This window comes from Pogona vitticeps, chromosome 2, assembly GCF_051106095.1.
Source record: "Pogona vitticeps strain Pit_001003342236 chromosome 2, PviZW2.1, whole genome shotgun sequence".
NCBI classification, from domain to species: domain Eukaryota; kingdom Metazoa; phylum Chordata; class Lepidosauria; order Squamata; family Agamidae; genus Pogona; species Pogona vitticeps.
In genome coordinates, this window is record NC_135784.1 from 97,943,476 (window position 1) to 97,966,817 (window position 23,342).

The following is a 23,342-nucleotide window of genomic DNA, read 5'->3' on the forward strand; positions in this document are numbered from 1 at the left end:
AAACGTCTCTCGCTCGCTCGCTCGCTCACTCGCTGCCTCTGGAGCAGCAGCAGCGGCTCAGCCATGAGTGCCGGACCCCGTAGCCGCCTGGAGACGCTGGCTTTGCGGAACCAGCTGATCGGGTAGGTGCTGAGGCGGCGTCGGCGACTCCCTGTCCGCTTTTCTCTCCCTTTTCCTGCGGGCCGTCCACGTGTTCGGGCTTCTCACGTCCTTGCGAACTTGCTCCGGGTAGGTCGGGAAGGCGGGACTTTTCGGAAACGTTCCCCAACCCGAGGCAGGGCTCCGTCGGTCCCGTCAGTCGCCTTTTGCTCGACGCGTGTCTCTCCGACCTCGGGTCTGGTCCAGCAGAGTTGCTCCCGCGTTGCCGGCACGCCAGGGAGGGCTGCCGCCCCCGTCCCCCCCCCCCAGCCGCGGCTCCCGGGTTGGGGAGCAGCCCGGTGGTGGGGGGGGGGGGGGGAAGCGCCGGGAAGTGGTTTCCAGCGAGCAGCCTAAATAGTTCTCACTGGCTGAGCGAGGTACACTTGCTTCAGTCTTTCATAAGTACAGTAGCAGTTCATGTTATGGGGCCCGGATTTGAAAATAAAATGTCAGATTTTTATTTTATTATTTGTACTTAGACACCGCACACGTGCACAGGCACCAACACGCAAGTCAGACAACTAGCCCTTTGTAGTTTGGGGAAGGTAAACTGTAATTCTCCTCCAGAACGGCTTTATTTATTTAAAATAGTTTGCCCTGTCTTTTTCCTTGAAAAATAACCCAAGGCGGCACACATCATTAAAAGACAATAAAAGCGGAAAACGGTGAATGTACAAATATTTTAAAAGGAGTAAACCTATTGTTTTTAGATTTAAACATTGTCGTTAAGAATGTAAGCCGCCTTAGATTCTTTTTAAGGGGAAAGATGGGGTAAAAATATTTTAAATAAATAAATAATAAATACCACCCAACAAAATGGTTAAACTGTAATACTGCAGTGAGGACTCTACTCCCACTTTTCCATCCTTCTAAGGTCAGTAAATTAAGTACAGTATCCAGCTCACTGGGGGCTGTGGGGGGGACACTGTGTAGCCTGCATAATTAAATTGTAAATTGGCGAGGAAGTGTTTTAAGGACAATGGGTGGCATATAAGCAGCAACACTGCTTTACTTTAAAAACAATCAGTACCAAAATACATTCAAAGCAGCAAGGCACAAGAGTCCATTTGAAATTCCCTCTTCAACAGCCAGTCATTAAAGGCTGCTCCTGCTGTAAATCAAGGAAATGTGCTAAAGTTCCCTAGCAGAGAATCTCAGCAATTTACAAATCCTGGGAAGCATGACAAAGTGATGTCAAACCAATATAACGGTGTAGTGTAGGTACTTTTTAGGACCTGACTAATCAGCTTCTCTTCTCTGTGCCATCAGCAGAGGCCATGTTGTGTGTCTCCATCAGGTGAGGCACTATATGTATTTATGAGGGGAACAATACCTTTAGAGTATTGTTGCCCCAACAACTGCATGAAGAGATTGTGGGGATCATCCATCACTCGATCCACCACACCGCACTGGATATCTCTACATCTTAGCCCCCTTGGTGCCACCTACTGAATGTAGACGAGTAGAAGTAGGGCCCTTGACACCCATGGAGTCCTTTCACGTTGAGAGAAACATCTGCAAGGGGCTGTTGTGGAATATCCTCCCCAATGGGGGCCTGTCCCTGGAATGCTGGATCAGTTTTCTCCTTCCCCATCCCACTGATTCTTCTGATAAGTTCCAGAGTAGCATCCAGCCTGGCTCTGGGACTGGAATTGCCTCACTTACTTACAGGTCGATGACCTTTGCCAGATGAACAGAAGAGTGCCACTCTACTGCTTCTCCTTGACCTCTCAGCTGTTTTTGATACCATCAACCACAGTGTTATTAAGCATGAGACTTGAGAACTTGGTGTCACGGTGGTTCCATTAGTTTCTGGAGAGTGCAAGTCCAGAAAGTAGTTTGTGGAGTCATTTTCTGTCCCATGAGCACTGGTCTTTTCCGTGGTTCAGGGATCTGTCTTGTCTCGCTCACTTTTTAGTATCTACATGAAACGACAGGGAGAGGCCATCTAGAGAGCTGAGCTGCAGTCTGCAGATGATTTTGTAAGATGGAGTCATGGTAATGAGAGGGTTATCATGATTTAACTGTCCTCATTTTATTTCCATCTGTTAATCCCAAGGAGAAGGAAGATCCCATAAACAGGTGTCTAGAAGTAGTTGGGGAATGGTTGAGACTTGATTATCCTCAGGTTGGCTCTCCCAGTCAGCCTCTGTAACAGACCAGAGGATAAGGAGGGCAAAGAGTACAGAGTTATTAGAGCAAGAAGGAAAGGTGTATGTGCATGAGCATACATGTTAATCCGTGTGTGTACCTGCTGTGTACACACAGCAATCATAGGCTGATCCCTGGCTATTAACCACAAAGATGCGGAAGGCCTGAACTGTAAGCATGCACATGAGCTACCTGCAGGGTGGGCAGAACCAAACTACATAAGTGGTGATAAGCCCTCATGGCAGAGGAGTACGTGGCTACACGGCGACCAAAAACAAATAACAACGCCGACCAAAGAACTCCTCATCTGTTAACAGTAAAGGAGTGTGACCATCTGCGTCAACCGAGAGGGGTGTAAGAAGATTGGTTGGAAACTCATGTGAGTCCCAAACCTGAATGGGTTAACCGCAGGTTTGGTCAAGGCTGCAAACATTATGATGCTGGAGCCGAGTTCGAGGAAGCACTACATCTGTAAAGCGTATGTGGAGGCATAAAGCACTCCATAGCCCATGGCTCAGAATGATGCCAGGTAGAGCGGGATGGGGATGGTGGCCGAGAGCTCATCGCTCCTATCCCAAACAAAAGGGACTGGTCCTACGAACTTTGTCAGCGTGACAGGACCTACCTGAGGAAAATTATCCAGACTTACCTGACAGCGGCAGGGTTCTCGGGTGGACCCTTGTGAGTCCTTTCCTTATGACCTATGCGGGCACTGGCAGCTGAGACAGGGCCGCAGGCTACCTTGTGAGCGAGCCCATTGATAAAGAGGGCTGTTTTGTGCCAAATTAACAGCCACCAGCAGGTGCTACCCCAGGCAGGAATATCACCGACTAGCAGGGCTAGTGGTGGGAGTTGCAGCCCCCCCCCCTTTCAGAGGCAAACTAGGGCTGTCAAATGCTGCCAGAAAGCTTTCGCCTCGGCACCTGGTTTTAGAAATAGCAGCCATGTGAACAAGCCCTCTGATAAATCAGGCCCAATATATCAAACCAAGGGCGTTACCCCAGGCAGGCAAAGCACTGACATGCAGGGCTAGCCACGGGAGCTGAAGGGGCCCATTGTATCCCCAAAGGGAAAACCCAAGCCTTACCATATGTTGCTGGCACATCTACAGCCTCGGTGTGCAGCTCCCTCCAGAAGTCGCAGCTACATGAGCAGGCGCACGAAGGAGGGTTGGTGTGCGGCACTCACACACAGAGGCGCTTCCCATGTCAGGAGGAATCACTGACAGTCAGGGAAGGTGACCGGGGCAACAGGAGGCCCTTCTTCTCCTAGGGACAGGGCAACAGAGCCCTAACTCCTGCAGGGTCCCTTGAACAAGCCCCTTGAAACAATCATCCATCAATGATTCACCAGTCTCTCTCATGGTTGCTCATAGAGAGGGTGTGGTGAGACATGCCTCCTTTTCACTCTCCTCTCCTCGTGAGATAGAGGAAGAGACTCAAGCTCCAACTCTGGAATGTCAAATGCCCACCCTCATGTAGGGCTAAAAAGGGCCACGGCCGGACCGGACAGTAGCACAGTCACTGAATGGCCAGTTGGAGCAGAGAGGCTATCAGGCGATCCCAGAGTCTGTGCAGGTAGAGCTGGCACATCGTTTCCTCAGAGGCAAACTCGCATCTGTTGATGTAGATTTTAAGGACTCCTTGGCATTATCGGGTCCCCCACTATAAGGAGATCCGTGCGGTTGCACCTATCTGGTTAAGATGTAGCTTACTCAGGCAGAAAATCATTAATGTGCCCGAGAGTCAAAATGAGGCCGGAAAAGGCAGGAAAGGAGAAAGAAGTAAACAGTTGAAGTGTGGGGGGGGGGCAGGGGGAGTAAGCCAAATAGCTGGCAAGCAAAAAAGAAAACAACTCATGGGGGATCATAGATTAGATAATTGAGAAGGAAAAGAATCCAATTTAGATAAACTAAGGGAAAAACCCTGTGGAAATAGCTCTATGACTGTAGAACTTTACAGCACGGCGGAAAAAAGGAACTGAGGGGAATCTTGGGTGGAAGGAGCTTGTGCCTCATGGAGGATCATCCAATAAAATTGTTACTTTTAGCTCTGGAATGTGCCGAGAATGTCAGCGCCGGCGCAGACTAAACCCATATGTGTATATTCACAGAGGCCACGAAGAAGAATGATATACCTTGTGTCATGTATTTTTAGAAAAAGATACTTGAAGCCTATATGCCTATGTCTTACAACTAGGCGTAACATTTCATAAGACAATTCTTACAGGATTCATGTAAAGGAAAACAAAGTAGATTAATTTTTCAAATAAACCCACAGTCTTTGGTTTATGAATGTAGGATATTGCGCTTCTGTATCCACAATTCAAAATACCAGGAAATGGCCCAGTATTGCTGCACAATATCATGCTATCTGGAAAAAGGATGCCAAGGTTTACATAGCAAAAGGCATCTTGAATGTTGATGATATTGATGCTAGCAGTCAAGATGGTCTACAGCAGGGGTCCCGGGTCCGCAGCTCGGTGCAGGTCCGTGGGCTTGCCGGAAGTGGGAGACAGATCTCCACACACACACCCCCGCACTGTGGGCATGTCGTGCTCACACGAGGGCATGTCATGCTCGCACAGGGGGCGTGTTGCACTCACGCAGGGGCGCATCACGCTTGCACTCAGGGGCATGAGCACGACACCCCCCTGCCCATGGAGCCCACCCCCCAACCAGTCTGCGGTCCCAAAAAGGTTGGGGACCGCTGGTCTACAGGATACCCTCTTGTGCTGATTACTATTCACATTTGTCAAAAAACAGTTATGGACATTGCTTTGTATTTGGGTGAGAAGTGGCTGATGAATAAAGGAGTCAGCTTCTGAGATTTTCCCTTGCTTGGTGTCACTTTGATCTGATTTAACTCTGGGGATGTTTAAGATCACTTGTTTCATGGGAGTAAAACAGTGTGGTATTAAAAAAATCGTAACTCAACAACACTTTGTCCAAACGTCCTCCAATCTGGCACAGAGGAAGAACACACTGTCTGCTACGTCTTTGCTATATTTGGTGCTGATTGGCAGTTCAGTTTCAAGTTTTTGCTTGGGGTGTCCCCATTTTTAGAATTACCTTGTAAGAATGATTTGCTCTGCCATACTCCTATGCAGCGATAATAAAGGAAGTTATTGCCAAGCGCTTTTTTAAATAATCACTTTATTTGTTCTCCACACTTGAATTTTTTGAAAAACAAAATTTCACACGAAAAGGTTATTTTGGGGGGTTTATTATTGTTTCTGACTCTTTTCCAGATCTTCCTGCAGGCTTTTTTTCCCGGAAAGCCCCATGAAGATCATCCAGGCAAAGAACCAATATATCTATGATGAAAATGGAAATGCATACCTTGATTGTATCAATAATGTTGCTCATGGCAAGTATGAAAATGCACTGTCATTAATAAGGCTTGTAAGGCCAAAATTGGTAAATTGGCAAAAGTTGCTTGATGCGTGCCAACTTGAACTGTCCAAATGGCAGTGACCTTTTGGACAGTGACCAAGTGTATATACGTAATCCTTTCCTGATAATACACTTTATCCATCCTGCACTAACTGCTCAGGTTTACCCCATGTAACATATATGTTTGCCCTCACTGAACAGGATGGCAGATATCCATTAGACCTCGTTACATAACCAACTCTTTCAGAACCATGGTTTTATGACGGAGTAGAGAAATGGCAGTTAGGTAGTCTGTGTGTGATCCAGAAACCTGGACAGGCTGCCACAAAACAGTAGGCTGTTTTCTCCTGGGCCTTTGTGGACATTTATGATGACTGGGCACATCGACTGAGCCACTCATACCCCAAGCTGACACCACCAGAAGATTTTGCCCTTCTGATTTTTCAAGGTTGAGCTCTATGTAAAAGCAAAAGGTTGGGACAATATGTGTTGTCATAATAAAATAGTGTGTTAGCTCTAGTTGATGCATAGCTTTAGCTGATGAGAGGACTCCATCTTATCTTCATATAAACTAATGATGGAGGCTGTGGTTTTTCTTTGGAGCAGCTTTTTTTAAAATTATGGGTAATCTTCATGGATGCTGTAATTTTACCTCTCAGCACTGCCAGCCTCTGAAAAAAGTTTTCAGTTTATGCTCAGCACATTTATGTGGGCCTAAATTTATGTTACAGCTGCATGAACAGGGTCTTGTCCAGGGTTGATCCCATTTAAATCACTAGTCAGTAAGCAATGTAATTTTAAAAATTTGATTTAATTTTTTTAAATATTAAAAATGGGATTTTGAATATTTAAATCAATTTTTTAAAAATTTCAAATTGAATTAGACCTTTTTAAAAATAAAATCCTTACTGACTAGTGATTTAAATTAATTTCATTTAAATCAAATCCACCCTGGTTTTGCCCACTATAGGGTAACCCCACCTGCTCTACTCCCTCTATGGCAATATTCATTGGCATCAAAGAGTGAAAATGAAACCAAGGTTCTGATAGTGTAAACATCTATAAGCAACAGATTTGCTGCACCGTCCTATGTGCGGTTGCATAGTTTTCACTAGTTGAATCCGACTGATTTGAAATTGGGCAATTAAAATTGTATTTAATGGGCTTAATACATTACAAGATAAGCAGGATTTTTTTCTCTCTTTAGAGAAATGAAGTGGAGCTCACTTCCTGTATTTCCTTGGGGGAGACATTATACAAAAAGTATCCATGTTTTGAATGAGAAAGGGTAGTTGATCTGTGGTGTGATTTCCCCTCACTTTTAGGGTTGTGTCTTCAACAATATTTTTTTGCTTTAAACTATTTATTTATTTATTCATTTATTTAATATCCTGCCCATCTAGACTGAAGTCTACTCTGGGCGGCTAACAACACTCAAGAATAATAAAATAAAATAAAACAACAACAATACAATTGAAGATAGCAAATAAATTAGGTATTGACAGGAGGGAAGGCCTGCTTAAAGAGCCAGGTCTTGAGTTGCCTCTTTAAAACATCCAGCAAGGGGGCCAAACAAATTTCTGGGGGGAAGATTGTTTCAGAGGTGAGGGGCCACTGCCAAGAAGGCCTGCTTTCTTGTTCTTTCTCTTCCGGGGCCACCCTCGGCATTCGGCCCCTCAGCCACCCTTCCTGGCTAGAACAAGTGATTCGGGTAGATCTAGGTGGGAGGAGGCGTTCCACCAGATATTGAGGTCCTAAACCATTTAGGGCATTATATGTCATCATTAATACTTTGAAATCAATGGGGAAATGAATGGACAGCCAATGCAGGGCAGCCAGAGTAGGGGAGATATGTTGAGGTTTTCTCATCCCAGTAAGAAATCTGGCCGCCACGTTCTGCACCATTTGAAGCTTCCACATCAATCTCAAAGGTAGCCCCATGTAGAGCGCATGGACCAGAGTGGTGAGGGCCCCTACATCAAGATAGGAACGCAGCTGGGCAATCCACCAAAGATGGAAATAGGTGGTACGGACCACTGACGCTACTTTGTCTCCATGGTAAGCACCGGGTCAAGATGGACCCCCAAGCTGTGAACCAAATTCTTTGTGGTGAGAGTCACCCCCCCAAAAGAGGGAGTTCCCCAAACCACTGACATCAGGGCCACCCACCCTCAGGACCTCTGTCTTGTCAGGGTTCAGCCTCAGACTATTCACCGGCATCCATTTCAATACGGCCTCCAGAATCCAATTTAGAGGGAATTGATCAATAAGCTAAGGGGAAAAAACCCTGTGGAAATAGCTCTATGCTCTGTAGAACTTTACAGCACGGCGGAAAAAAGGAACTGAGGGGAATCTTGGGTGGGAGGCGCTTGTGCCTCATGGGGGATCATCCCATAAAATTGTTACTTTTAGCTCTAGAATGCTCCGAGAATGTCAGCGCAGGCGCAGACTAAACCCATATGTGTGTATTCACAGAGGCCACGAAGAAGGACCCGCAAACTGTGAACCAAATTCTTTGTGGTGAGAGTCACCCCCCCCCCAAAAGAGGGAGTTCCCCAAACCACTGACATCAGGGCCACCCACCCTCAGGACCTCTGTCTTGTCAGGGTTCAGCCTCAGACTATTCACCGGCATCCATTTCAATACGGCCTCCATACAGCACTGAAGGGACGAAACAGCATCCACTGTTGTTGGGAGAAAGGAGATGTAGAGCTGGGTGTCATCAGTGTACTGATGACAAAAAGCCCCACACCTCCTGATGACCTGACCCAGCGGCCTCATGTAGATATTAAACAGCATTGGGGAGATAATCGAACCCTGCGGAACCCCACAATTAAGATTCCACGGAGCCAATATACTCTCCTCAAGCTGTACTCTTTGGGGACGGTCCTCCAAGAAGAATCGGAGCCAGGCTAACTCCAGACCACCGATTCCCAGCTTGGAGAGCCTCCCCAGGAGAATACTGTGGTCAACAGTAGTGAAGGCAGCTGAGATATTGAGAAAGATGAACAGAGACATTTTGTCCCTGTTGGCCTCCCTCAGCAGGTCATCAAACAGGGCAATCAATGCTGTTTCCATGCCATGGCGCGGCCTGAAGCCCGACTGAAATGGATCCAGGGCGTTGGTTTCATCCAAAAGCCAACCATCAACCAGAGCCTCAACAAGAGTACCAGTCAGATCAGCCGGAATACCTTTCATGGAGTCCTTGAATCCTATAGGATCCAGTAACCTTCGAGGGTGGACCATTAAAATAGGTCCTTGCTCCCTGCAGAGAGGGATAGCCACTGAGAGGTTGCATTTAATTAGGCGGTGATCCAACCATGACAAGGGGACTAACACAAGGTCAGTCACCATCAGACCACACTCACATCACTCGGGGAAACACCAGGTCTGTGTGACCGCCCATGTGGGCAGGGCTGTTGACATGTTGGGACATGTCAAAGGAATCCATGGTTTCCATGAACTCAAGACCCAGACCAGAAACCTCTGCCTCCGCAGAAAAATCACCCAAGACCAAAAGCCGCAGATTCCAACCGTGCTGTGGAGACGAAGTCCGCCAGCTCTGGTAAGGAAATGGCTGCATCACGGTGAGCGCAGTAACCCAGCAAGATCCCAATACCATACGTGGCCCCAACTGACACGTGTAGGGCCTCAAGACCTGGTGCAACCACCATGGAGCACTTAACAACCTCCAGAGTGTTTTTATAGACAATGGCTACTCCCCACCCCTCCAGTCTACCCTGGTGTTGGACTGCATAACCTGGAGGGCAGGCAAGGGTCAAGGGAACACCCCCTTCCCAGCCCATCCAAGTCTTGGTTATGCATGCCAGGTCTGCATCCTCCCTCCAGAATAAGGTCTTGGATAATCTGAGATTTTTTTGGATACAGACCTGGCGTTGAACAACACATTTAGAGTGGAGGGACAGCTGGTATGACTACCTTGAGTGACAGTTGGTCACAGTGCCAGAACAGTGAACAGCTTTCAAACATCTGTTCACCGTTCTTCTGCAATGAATAGAAACTGTGCCATTGCCACACCTCCCTCTACCCATAATCACTCTGATGTTCAGAGGACCCCGCTGGGGGGGCAGGCCCTCCACTCCATGTCAACCAAAAAGAAGGGGGGAAATGAAAACACTAGAAATATTACAAATTAATAAAAACACAATAATAAAATTAACAACATTAAACCATAACATAAAAAGAGACATGTAATATTAAATTAATAACAATTTAAACAATTTAAAAAATTAAAACATAGAAGAAAAAATAAAAAAATAAAACACATTCCACACCCAGACTTACCCACCACCCCCATCATACCCAGTAACAGGTCTCAGTCCTCCCAGCAAGCACGCTGCCAAAGATGATTCAGTCGCTGTTAAGCAACTGTTTTCTCCAAATATATGAAGGGATGTAGAAATGGACTTTCTTTTGTCCTCTCCTTTTCTTCCTTTTTCAGTGGGACACTGCCACCCTGAGGTGGTCAGAGCAGCACATCAACAAAATCTGTTGCTAAATACAAATACTCGGTATCTGCATGACAATTTGGTGGATTATGCACAAAGACTCGCTGAGACATTACCTGAGAAACTGTGTATGTTCTACTTCTTGAACTCCGGGTACGTTTGTGAAGTATCAATCACCAGGCAACCTCATGCCATTGTCTCAAGTGGTGTTTACTGTTAAAGCTGCAACCCTGTGCTCCCTTACTTTGGAGTAAGCAGCAAATAAAAAAGGATTCACCTCTAGATAAATACATGTAAGATCAAGTTATTAAGAAACTTGCTTTAATTAACCAAACTATAACATTGGAAGTAATATGGTAATTTTATGCATCTCCTCCCGATTTTATGCATCTCCTTTGAAGAATAGGCAGACTTCAGCTTGTTCACACTCCCAACACCAGTTTATTGGGGAAGCTGTACTGTGTCTTTGCTTTCATTAGACCAAACCCCTGTCATTTATTTGCACTTACATATCTCTTCGTCCAATCAAAAAAAATGTACTCATTTTTTCTCACCTGCAGAGAAAGTTAGTTCAAAATTGTAATGCTCATTGTGCATTTCTCTTTGTTTTATTGTGCAATTTGTCCATCTGAAGCTTGATGGCTCAGTTCTACAGTGAACCCTCAACTTACAGACTTTTCGAGTTACAGACTTCTCTGGCCGCAAAATTTAGGTTCAACTGCAGCCGGAGACTTGAACTACAGACCAGGAAAAAACCAAAATGGAACAAAAATGGGACAAAAACGGCCGGTTACGAGATTAATCGGTTTTCAATGCATTGTAGGTCAATGGAGAGACAACCTACAAACTTTTCGACCTGCAGCCACGGTTCCAATATGGATTAATTCCATAAGTAGAGGGTCCACTGTACTGTTTGTAGATAGAAAAACTATAAAACCAAAATGATCACTACTGTACTTGCCTGAATGTGCACAGTGAGAAACCTGCAGAACTTTCAATTTTAGATCAGAAGCCAATGATCTTGCTCTGAGATTAGCACGGCAGTATACGAAACATGAAGACATCGTTGTTCTTGAACAGTAAGTATCAAAACATTTTAAGTAACATTATGTTAATGAATTAAACCTGGGGTAGATGATCTCCAAAGGTTGAGGGGCTGCGTGTGCCTGTTACTGGATCTTGGAGTGCCACCCCCATGACCAATTTTCATTTCTTACAAACATGGATTTATTTTACTTAAAAAGACCCATGACAATGGGCAGGTTTTTTAAATGGTTGAGGGGCCCAGATATGCCTCAAAACATGCCAAAATGGTCCTTATAGTCTTTACAGAGCACAAGGGGACTTTAGCAATATTTCTTCCCCCCCCCCCCCCAAAAAAATATAAACATTTAGAGGAGTGACAGGTTGCCTACTGTCCTGTAGTAAAACCATGAATTATTATTTTACAGATTTATAAAGAGAAAATTAAAATGCCAAATAGGACCTGTACATTTTGTACTAGAAGTGGACTTATGTGACTAGTGTTAGCTCATCACACTATGAATCCTGCCCGTCTTCCAACAAGCTAAGACCAGGGTGCCGAATGTTTCCAGGCTGCTCATCATAGTACTAGCTGCAAAGCCTAGACCTGCTTTGTTTCAGAACTACAGGTGCACTCAATTCCTTAAGATCATTTTCTGCATTGTTAAATTATATGCTGTTCTTGTTTTGACCATCATACTACAGTATATATAACTTTGCAGAAAATTGTGACACTGTGCAAGTGGATCTGGCTCTGGAGCACTGCCTCTTGACTATACTGTTTTACACTGATATGACACTGGCTCTGATGAGACAAGGTAACTTTATGGCAATGATTTGCTTTCCCAAAGAATTGGGGGTTAACAGTGCCCATAACAGAGCCACTGCTTCATGAATAATCTGTATGCTGCAACATACCGGCTAGGTTTAATGAATTACAAGGTAGTCTTGACCTTACAGTTCTTTGATCACTGTTTTTTATTTCAAGTGCTTATCATGGACATCTGACATCTTTGATTGACATAAGTCCATATAAATTCAGAAATCTGGGAGGCCAAAAGGAATGGGTCCACGTGGTATGCATAAAAGACTGTGTTAACCTTTTTCAGTTAATTTCTAATTCACCCAAACCCTGACAGCCTAGATAGCAGTTGTGGTTTCTTTTGGACAGGCACCTCTACCTGACACATACAGAGGATTATATAGAGAACACCACGAGGCTCCAGCCATGGCATATGCCAAGGAAGTGGAAAAAATAATTGACCAAGGACTTAAAAAAAACAGAAAGGTAAACTTAAGAATATAACTTTGTTTGTGTCAAAGTTATACAACAAATATAGGTTATATTTGGACAGTCATCTGATTTGAAGGCTTCGTAGCACTAGTCTGGGGTAGTAAATACACCAAAGCAGAAACTGTCACTGATAGTCATCTCTGTGCTACAACTCACAGGATTATTTTAACATGCTTTTCTTTTACAATCTTCACCAGTTGCTGCCACTGACTCTCGGCTGCTTTTATGTGTTGGTTATTGCCATTCTTGCGCTGGCATTTCCCATTCTCTCCATGTATAACCCTAAGTTATCAACACACTGCAGCACTTGGCAAGAACTAAATTGAATTACATTTATTGCAAAAACAGGTTGTTAAATGTAGTTTTATTCCTAAACCTAATCAAATTCTTATCCCTCTCCCTGCTCTTTCCAGCTCATTGTTCTCAGACCCTCTCTCCTACTCAGCCAATCAAAACTGTTCTCACCAACATTGCATTCACCTGCTCTCCTCAGACTTATTTGTATAAACACACTTGACATGAGGCATCACAAGCATCATGCAGACTTCCCCCACCCCTACTGTCTTTCAAAGCCACCCCCCTCCAAATGGTGGCAGTATCCACCATGGAACATCAGTAGCATGGCTCCCAACTGCCTCCTTGCTTGCCTGTGGCTGTTTTCTGTTTACTCCCATTTGTTATAACCTGCTAATAGCCTTTAGTTTTGTTCAAAATTGTATTTATTTACCTTAACTGAATGCTTTTAATCTGATTTATGGTGACTTAGGGTTTTCTAGATACTGTATACTCAGACGTGGTTTGCCATTCCCTTCTTCTGGGGCATCTTGGGACAGTGCACCTTAGCCAAGGCCACACAGGCCAATTCTTCTCCCAGGAAACACAGTGGGGAATCTAACTCCCAACCTCTTGTTCACAACCACTGAGCTATCCAGCCAGCTGTGCCAAGTGAAATTTTTTTAACGCTTAAAAATGTCACTGCAAGGTTCACTACTGTTCACTATCTTTTCAGTTTGCTGCGTTTTTTATGGAATCTTTACCAAGTGTTGCTGGACAGATCATTCCACCAGAAGGTTATTTCCAAAAGGCTGCAGCGTAAGTTTGTCTATTTAACCTTCCTTACATATTCTCACATTTCATCTCCACGGCTTTTGTTGGCTTTTCTATGCTTTTTATTTCAGAAAGACCTTCAGGCTAGCTCTACATTTTCTGCAAGATCTCACCCTGCCCCCCCCCCCCCAATAAAGCTATTTTAAAATCCCTTTGATTTCAGTGCAGGAGTTACGCATGTCCCACTTCACGGGAACTCACTTCTTTGGTGAAAGTATGCCTGTTGCTACTCCCTGATCATGAGCAGAATTGAATTATTTTGAGTGTTAGTCTGGTTTTATATTGTTTTGGCCTTTCTGTTTGGAATACAGTAACATTTACAATCATGCAATCAAAATAGTTCCGCATAAGACGTTCTCAAAAAATCAACCATTAAACGTATGTTCAGATTTACGAATTTATTGATAGACCTGTCTGCATTTCTACATAAATACAGCTATGATTTTGACTTTCTTAACAGGCACATACGCAAGGCGGGTGGTGTATTTGTTGCTGATGAAATTCAAGTTGGCTTCGGCAGGGTTGGCAAACATTTTTGGGCATTTCAACTGCAAGGAAAGGATTTTATTCCAGATATTGTTACTATGGGAAAACCAATGGGCAATGGCCATCCCATTGCTTGTGTAGCAACAACAAAGGAAATTGCAGAGGCATTTTCAGCCACAGGAGTAGAATATTTCAACACAGTAAGTGTATTTATCAAATTTCTTAGTCTGTAACAGCAAATTGTTATTTCTTTTTCATGTACTTTACGTAATACATGTTTGCTAGATTACTTTTACAATTGCATTAAATTCAGAGGAACAAATGGCACCTACTTGTAAGAAAAACAATTACCTACATAAAGATTATCTCTGCTTTTTACAATTGTTCCCCACTGGCTTCAGTTTGGAGGAAATCCTGTGTCCTGTGCAATAGGAATAACAGTTTTGGATGTCATTAAGAACGAACAGCTTCAAGCTCATGCTCTCCAAGTGGGCAGCCTCCTCATAGAACTCCTCAATCAGCAAAAAGCAAAACATTCTCTAATTGGTGATGTCAGGTATGCACTTGTTAAGACTTTTATGTGATGTAACTAGCATATCTTTTATCTGAAAATATAATTTCCATTCTTATCACCATCTTGATATATCCCCCCCCCCCACCTTAGTAGGATAGAGAAAAATGGAAAAGTCACTTTGTGGCATCTGTTCTATTAAATTTATTGACTTCTGTTCTTGATTTCTCTTTTCAAAAGGGGTGTTGGATTATTCATTGGCGTTGATTTGGTAAAAGACCATGAAAACAGATCACCTGCTACCACAGAAGCAGAGTTTATCATAGCACGGTATGTTAGGTTTCTTGCCCCATTCTCAAGATTTTCCATTCTACCCTCTGCTCCTTCCTTTGATCTCCCATAAATAACTGTGGATAGTATCTCTGGAAATGTCTCAATGGAACCATAGAGAGAACCTGATAGGAGAGAACAGACATTCCCTCTACTCACCAAAAATAAGCTCTCAATTACTCAATATTTTAAAATTCAGCAGTGGCGGAGAGATTTTGCCTCCATTGACTGATGTCACTTTCAAACAATCACAACAGCAAGCTCTTGCATCCCTTCCTTTCCTCATTCTCTCTAACAGGCAATTCTTAGAAAGACCATATAACTCCTGTGCCATGATCTTAGGATCATTGTGGAGCAGATGGGCTTGTAATCATGCAGAGAACCACTGTTGTCAGGCTAAGCAAGTCAAGCATAACGAGATATCCCTTAAAACTTATTGCTGTTTTCCCGAAAATAAGACAGGGTCTTATATTAATTTTTGCTCCAAAAAAACGCAGTAGGGCTTATTTTCAGGGGCTGTTTTATTTTTTTCCATGTACAACAATCTACATTTATTCAAATACAGTCCTAATATCTTCTGACATATGGTGGAGGGCGGGGTTTCATTTAGGGTTTATTTTGGGGGTAGGGCTTATATTATGAGCATCCTGAAAAATCATTCTAGGGCTTATTTTCAGTTTAGGGCTTATTTTCGGGGCAACAGGGTAGGAGAAACCACCCTATTTTGCCAAAGTTGTCAAACACTGCTGAGCTTAAAATCACTAATTCAGCAGCTTTGTACTGCCATCACTGGGCTAGTCATAGTCTTGGGAGCAAGGAAGAACACCCATGAGTATATTAAGAAGCTGAAGAGAGGCTTTATATGCTATTCTGTATATTGAAAATAACAGATTAGATATTTTAGATCCACTAACCTATTACTTCAACTAGCCAGGTTATCATGTTTATTCTTGCTACATTTATGTTTTTAAAAATCCAGATTAAAAGAGGAATTCATTATTCTAAGTACAGATGGTCCAGGCAGAAATGTACTGAAGTTCAAGCCTCCGCTGTGTTTCAGTGTAGAAGATGCAAAGCTAGTTGTGGAGAAACTTGACAAGATACTAACAGGTAAGAAAAGTAGGGAAACCTGCTTAGGATGATCTGATGTGTACCTCTGAATAAGTCTAAAGATAAACTGATTGGCTGGCTTGATATGGGGTGCTCTTTAAGACCATATAACTGAACAACTGAGTTTGTGCTCAGAAATACAGCTAATGTTCCAAAACGGGCCACCATCCCAAAGGCTACTTCAGATAAAATATTCCTGTGACACAAAAGCCCTGTTCCCAATGACAAAGGGACAAAGCTGAGTATTATGAAAATACTGTCAGCCTGATCCCTTAGGTATGACACAAATTTTAGGAAGACATCTGGCTAGAAACACTTTCCTGGGAATATATACAGGATGTGATTTTGCAGCATAACTGCTCTCACACACTTTTTTCTCCTTATCCCACCCCATATAAAAGTTGTGGTTGAAGAACTGTTGTGAAAGAGGAATATTATTAACAGTTAATTTGATTTAATACCAGTTGAGACTGGTAACTAGCAGTAGCAATATAAGACTGAACAGGACAAGCAAGAAGCAAACATGGAATATTCTGAGATGCAAAGCAATAAGGGCCCAGATTAAGAACACACATAGTTTTAAATATAGTTTTGAATTTCAAACGTACTAATTTTTAGTGCAGTAAACAGGATGTGCTCCTATCTGGGACGTAATGGGGCCTGTAATTGCATGAAAGGGCAAATCATCCAGTTTTGTGCCTTCAGAAATGGACAATTTCCAGTGCAGATTATTAAACCCCCTTGTGTGAGCAGCTAAGAGTTTGTATTCTAATACTGTTGAATTTTTTGCAGAGTTGGAGGAAGCAAAAGCCTAGAGAAGTTCAATATTTCAAAGGGCAACTACTCAGGTAAAATGATTGGACAGAGTCAAATGCTCATTGAAGGAGACTATTTAATTTGTTACCCTGAATTGCTGTAATGAATCCAATTATGTGTCATCGACACATTATTTACAACAGTATATCAGAAAAAATTAATAAATCTCTAATTCACTTGCTTTAAAATATGGTGGTTTAATTATGTCACTGAATTTTTATAGGCTACAAACATGGCAATAAATTTTACCATGTTTCTAATAGATTTTAAGCTACAATTGTAATTTTACCTACTCCAGACTAATTTCTCAGTCTACCGTAATACTGACAGTACAGACATTCACAATTTTGCTGTTCAATTGTTCCCTGCTAGTCCAGAGTTTCATATAGCATGGTAAAAACTATAAATTTATCCAGCGTCTTATTTGTACTAATTACTGAACTCAAAGCATAATTTCTACCAATCTGCCTACAGGAAAAAATTAGCACCATTGCAGACATGTTTTCTTGCTTCCTAAAAATCATTTAACAAGCTAAGCATTTATTCACAAGGCCTGTATCTAAACATATAAGCATCTTTACTATACAGTAGCTCAGGGAATCCTTTAACAAGTTTTACAGAAAAGTACCTCACATTAGATCAAATTCATCTCTTAATTTTTCGCTAAAAGAACTATCAGCTGCCTGTATCAGGCACACTTTTGCCTCCAGTGTTTCTTCTCACTCACCTTACTCTTTTTCTCTTATTTCTCCTTTTCCACTGCTCCCTCTACCAATGTTCATTTAGATTTCCCTCTTATAGTTGTCCCCCACATCAAGCATCAGATATTGGTACAGAATTCTCTTTCCTTGTTTTTGAATTGTTTCAAGAGTTTTTGCCCTGCATATGGAAGCAACGTGTGGCATTCAGTAGAAGCCCTGTGAAGAAACCACTCTCCCAGGCCTCACTGCAATCTCACCTGTAAGATTCTGAGGACATAGGCTGAAACCCAGTAATAAATTGCAACTAGAGCAGGCCCATTCAATCAGTGGAGATTTGGCGAGTCAACACCTCTAAGTTCTACTGAGTCAGTGGACCTACTCTAGTTGCAACTTACTACTGGATTTCAGCTGCAGTGTCTAGAGACAGAACTGCTGGTAGATTTGAATTAAGTGACACAATTCACTAATCCATTTTACAAAAGAAAATCACCCCCAAATACATGTCTCCATTATTTCCTTACAATCCATGCCAAGTTTCTTGGTATCATGATCTTAAAACTATGCTACATATAGTTGGCCTCATTTCTGCTACTATAGATTTTGGGTCAAAAGGAAGAAACTAGTGCCTAAATTTAAGCAATTGACAGACTTATTTTCATTGAATATATAATAAAGTAACAGCTACTCTAGAACCACTAACTCTGTAGAAGCAAGCTAAGCTTTAAAGCCACATACCCCCAGATAATCTTCTCTTGTTCATATCTATACAATTAAACTTATTTGGTACGTTAACTAGAAAGCAGGTAGTACTGCTGTGTCTCTGTATCCATGGTGACAACTATGTACAGCATTCCCTGGTACTAACCAAGCACTGTTCTTCCTTGGTACTTTACATGTAGATTTCCAATTACAACCCTATATTTTCCAAGCACATTAGTATAAACGACATGAGGTGGGGAATATCTTCAGCACTTATTTTGCTATTGTTTTGCATAAAATGCTATTTTCAAATGGTCTTACAAAGCTAGAATGTGTTTTCTGCAAAGAAAAAGAATTAACTTCTGTTAATCTGATATCATTGACTTGAACTGTAGAAGTAAAGGTATGCCACAGCATAAATGCATAGCAGTAAGGTGGCTTGCTGATATCACTTAACATGCCAAAACCACTCATCTCCCCCACCCCCCAAAAACCCAGCCCTATGAACTATCCACATCTTGTAGCAACTGCTCTTTCCTTTGCATGCATGTGGGCTATACTGTTGTTATAAATACAAAAGCTAAATTGCTGTCTTAATATTCAAGCCCTATTATTACAATGACTGACATGCTTTGACAAGCAAACCAGAGTCTATAAAAATGGTGAAAAACTGAGTGGAGCCAAATTGCATTCATTAGGCATGAGGTTAAATAGTTTTAACTTGGGTTTGACTTACTACTACACATAGAAAATAAAATCAGTATATAGCTCATAACATGCTACAAAGCTGCACACTTTTACTTCTGTGCCCCATGAAATAAGAGACAAGGATATTATGCTGCCTCTCTGCGAGCTTGTCCCTAGTCCCTTAACTACAGTATAAGACTGCATTACCACATCAGAATCCTGTGTTGTATTCAATACTGCAGATTTTAAGTACCAACAAAGCCACTCTATATACAATAAACAATAACAAGTTTTCCCTCTTCAGAATCAGAATTACTTGTTCTTACAAACTAATTAACAGCACAACTTGATAGAACAGCTCAAAATGTTTAACCTAAAGACAGATATAAAACAGTCTGAAAAAAAAATAGGAACAAAAGTACTACTAACCCCTCCCCCAAAATTTGTAGTAAGTTGTAATATTGCCTTACTAGTTTTAGCATTAAATTCTAAACAAATAATAAAACACGCAAAAAAAAGCCCGTTGGGTTGAAACTATTATTATATACAGCTAGTGAAATTATCTTAAAAGGACAGCTTCAGACATAGTGGATGTGAGAGTTTTGCATACATAGCACCGAGGATGTTTCTAGAGTCTGAGTAGCAATTAAAACGGAGCTTCTGTATACAAGAAAGAGCTGACTTTAATGTGGTGAATATGTCCAGCACTTCCTTGTGTGTGTAAATACAGCCTTGAGCCCTAAACTAAATTGTGTCCAAATTTACAAGTAGTTTCTCCTTTCGAGAATAGTTTTTCCCTAGTTTCTTAATTTGTTCACAAAACCAATCAGTTAAAACATTTGTGTGAAAGCCTAAATACTTATTTTGCATACTAATCTTTTGCAGCTTTCAGTGACCACATACTGTACTTTGAACCCTTAATGGTTTAACCAATCACTTGGCTAAGTAATAGGTTAGTCACCAATGTAAAGGTTAGCACATGCTCCAAATCCAATCTCTTAATATTTCACTCCAGCCACCTAATTTCTATTGAATTTTAATGATTCTTTCCCCTAACTTTTAACACATAGCTGGAATAATGGCACAGGATACTGGATTATGCTTTTTTATTCAAAAGCTAGAATAGCATCAATATCCATGTCATGGTGAATCAGAACACATGTAAAATACCTTACAATACATTAGATTCCAAAAAGGTACCAAAAAGTACAGTAAAATTAACACTTCCATTACAGGAAATGTATGACACAAAACCAATACAAAATAAAAAGGTGGAAAGTGACACTGGTTCCCTAAGATGTATCTTGTTCTGTACAACTGGAATAACGTAGTTCATAGTTCACTCCAAGAGGCAATCCCTAAATGCAGAGCTGCATCTTTAAGCAGGCTCACAAAATCAGTTTCAATTTAACCTATCAATAAAATCATTAATCTTCAGCAAGGCTGAAATTTACACACCACACTGTCTAGACAACTATTATCTGTAAATATTAAACAAAGACATTTCCAGGGAGCTCTTCAGATACACATAACAGGCCATAGAAATGTATTGTAAAGTTAATTTTGGTACATAATTGTAATGTCCATCTACAGCATTGAGTACAAAACTTATGCAGTAGTTTTCTGCATCGGAGCATGCCACTGCATACCTGCACACCTCTGATCAATATGGCTTGTAGTTATTCTGATGACCACGTCTTGGAGCCTTTCCATAATTTGAGCCACCCTGACCTATAAACAAGAGATCAAATGCATTAAACTGCTATTTAGTTGTGCCTGCATATACCCAATACATTTCTCTTTACTTACTGTAATCATAGCCCGGTCCATATCCAAAATACCCATATCCTGAATAATCATAGCCTCCATAGCCACCATAACCTTGCTGATAGCCGTATCCTTGACTCCCATAACCCTGGTTCCAGTAATTCTCATAACCTTGATTCCAATTTTGACTTTGAGCTATAGAAAGGAAAACCATCCACAAAATCCCATTTTAGTATAGACATTTGTTTTAGGTAATGTGTCCGTACGAAAGTAGTGCATGCAATACATACCTCGTCTTCCACCTCTTCCTCTGCCACCCCCAGAACCAAACTGTTGTTGCTGATATACTTCTTTTGGCTGTGCCACCTTTATCTCACACTGAAAAGAAAAATATAAGTATTCTTAACATACATTTTGCTAAACTTAAACATTTCCACTATTGTAAGTGTGGCTAAAGGACGTGGTGGCGCTGCAGGCTAAACCACAGAAGCCTGTGATGCAGGGTCAGAAGACCAAGCAGTCGTAAGATCGAATCCACGCGACGGAGTGAGCTCCCGTTGCTTGTCCCAGCTCCCGCCAACCTAGCGGTTCAAAAGCATGCAAATGCAAGTAGATAAATAGGGACCACCTCGGTGAGACGGTAACAGCGTTCTGTGTCTAAGTCGCACTGGCCATGTGACCACGGAAGATTGTCTTCGGACAAAATTCTGGCTCTATGGCTTGGAAACGGGGATGAGCACCGCCCCCTAGAGTCGAACACGACTGGACAAAAATTGTCAGGGGGAACCTTTACCTTTACCTTATAAGTGTGGCTAATTTGAAAAGTACAGATCCTCATTTTTTGCCAACTGCTGTAGATTGTATTATGCCACTATCTTTACTTGCCATTTGTTTTGTCCTATACTTTTGTTCAGAATAATCTGTGCCAAAATTAAATTAGCCAGCATCTTTCAAATTCTTTGCTATTACAAAACCTACCCTGATTCCCAAAGCTGTCTAGTTAGTTATAATAGTACAGTATATAAATTATGTTGAAGCAAAGGTAATTGCAGTTAATTAATTAATCACAATTTGCCACCACAAGTAGTTGCTCTCATTGCTGGCCACATGCCAGTCCCACAGCTAGGAATGTGAGCTGCAACTAGTTAATTAATGGCAATGACTGCACGTTACACACTTTCACTTACACATGTAAATGACCAGCAAGATTCTGGCCATTATTATCTTAACAAAAATAACCTGTGCTATACAAAATGAATTTTTAAATACATGACCACAATATTGTATGTACTCCTGAGTAAAACCACTGAATCAATGGAATTTGTCTAAGTGTTGACTCACTGTTTACTAATTCATTTAATTAATGTATTCTAGTCAGGACTAGCAACTAAGTTTTGACCAAGAAGTTTAAATGCTTTATTTTTAAAAAAATAATGTTGTGAAGATTGAAGAAATGAAAGGAGTTTAAAAGGAAACGTTTACTTCCCCCCCCCCCAGAGAGCTGATGCCACTCCCAAACAATGAAAGGTATGGCATGAAACCCTGCCTAAAATTTAGCAGAGGTTTCTTCCACAGACACAATTCCATTCATGTGCCATAAAGCTACCTAATTCTGAGTAGTCTCCTTTTCATTAGCAGCCACACTTGCTCCATCCTCAAACACAAGATATGTTCTTTGAGAATATACACTTCTATATGGAGAGATCTGACTTTCAAGTAATAAGAGTCATGTATTTTACATTTTTTTTTTTTGCTGAATTAGTACCAAATTCAGAGTCCAAAAAGTAAGAACTACCTGGATACAAGAAATAGTATGGTGCAACTCAATGTACTAGACCTGTGCTCTCACACATTCTGCTCCTGATTCCTGACTCAAACTTAATCAGTTATTTATAATTACAGTGGTGCCTCGCAAGACGAATTTAATTCGTTAATATTGTCTTGTGAAAAATTTGTCTTGCAACATGCGTTTTCCCATAGGAAAGCATTGAAATCTAATTAATGTGTTCCTATGGGCAAAAAAAGTCAGAAAAAAGTCAAATTTGGTTTACAAAGGGTTTATTAAGTGCTGTTTAAAGCCATATATATCGTGCAGATGATTTTTAAAATTTCAATCAAAAAACTTTAACTTTTTAAATATCATAGAAAAACATTTAAAAATCAGCAAACATAAGGCAGGAACAAAAAAAGGAAAACATTCTTCTTGCGAAGTACGGCCATAGGAACATTTGTCTTGCCAGTCATCAACCCCATTGCCAAAACCATTTGTCTTGCGAGTTTTTTGCCCTGCGAGGCATTTGTCTTGCGAGGCGGCACCACTGTACATAGAAATATAGTTGGCTATTACTTTCAAACTGGAAAACACTGGTTTACACAACATTCAAAATCAAACTGCCATTTACTTTTCTAGTTTTGAGAGCTCAACACTTTCCAATTAGGAAGCACTACCCAACTACTCTTTCCATAAAGGACATGTAACTTATTAATGATGAATGTACAGAGAATGAGGGAGGCACTCATACAATGATCCACATTTCAATGTTATATGTCTCCCTGAACAATCATTTTTGGAGCCTATATGGATGACCACATACTATATTATGTCTGCCAAATACTCAGATCCTGCAATATGTGCATTTCTTAAGTTATGGAAAATATT

At 41.6% G+C, this 23,342-nt stretch overlaps 2 protein-coding genes across 11 annotated transcripts in view; one reads left to right on the plus strand and one right to left on the minus strand.

Moving 5' to 3' along the window:
- Nucleotides 1-23,342, plus strand: part of PHYKPL (5-phosphohydroxy-L-lysine phospho-lyase) — a 25,163-nt gene continuing 1,821 nt past the window's right edge. Inside the window, exons 1-12 of one of the 3 annotated variants that reach the window (XM_072990104.2) lie at nucleotides 1-122; nucleotides 5,539-5,657; nucleotides 10,146-10,305; nucleotides 11,157-11,231; nucleotides 12,164-12,251; nucleotides 12,347-12,463; nucleotides 13,479-13,561; nucleotides 14,037-14,262; nucleotides 14,464-14,618; nucleotides 14,814-14,903; nucleotides 15,883-16,013; nucleotides 16,806-16,861. In XM_072990104.2, coding sequence (XP_072846205.2) covers nucleotides 64-122; nucleotides 5,539-5,657; nucleotides 10,146-10,305; nucleotides 11,157-11,231; nucleotides 12,164-12,251; nucleotides 12,347-12,463; nucleotides 13,479-13,561; nucleotides 14,037-14,262; nucleotides 14,464-14,618; nucleotides 14,814-14,903; nucleotides 15,883-16,013; nucleotides 16,806-16,828 — 1,326 coding nt within the window. In that variant the 5' untranslated portion in view covers nucleotides 1-63 and the 3' untranslated portion in view covers nucleotides 16,829-16,861. Of the gene's footprint in view, nucleotides 123-5,538; nucleotides 5,658-10,145; nucleotides 10,306-11,156; nucleotides 11,232-12,163; nucleotides 12,252-12,346; nucleotides 12,464-13,478; nucleotides 13,562-14,036; nucleotides 14,263-14,463; nucleotides 14,619-14,813; nucleotides 14,904-15,882; nucleotides 20,187-23,342 lie in introns of those variants that run through there. The other 2 variants (XR_013541865.1, XM_072990103.2) reach the window with 2 other exon arrangements.
- The window catches only part of HNRNPAB (heterogeneous nuclear ribonucleoprotein A/B), a 15,005-nt gene continuing 5,622 nt past the window's right edge, over nucleotides 13,960-23,342 (minus strand). For 3 of the 8 annotated variants that reach the window (XM_078385707.1, XM_020782700.3, XM_020782697.3), the window contains 3 exons: nucleotides 20,974-21,061; nucleotides 20,726-20,878; nucleotides 20,008-20,647 (listed from right to left, as the gene is read on the minus strand). In XM_078385707.1, the coding sequence (XP_078241833.1) occupies nucleotides 20,580-20,647; nucleotides 20,726-20,878; nucleotides 20,974-21,061 (309 nt within the window). In that variant the 3' untranslated portion in view covers nucleotides 20,008-20,579. Of the gene's footprint in view, nucleotides 18,569-20,007; nucleotides 20,648-20,725; nucleotides 20,879-20,973; nucleotides 21,062-23,342 lie in introns of those variants that run through there. The other 5 variants (XM_072990105.2, XM_020782696.3, XM_072990107.2 and 2 more) reach the window with 5 other exon arrangements.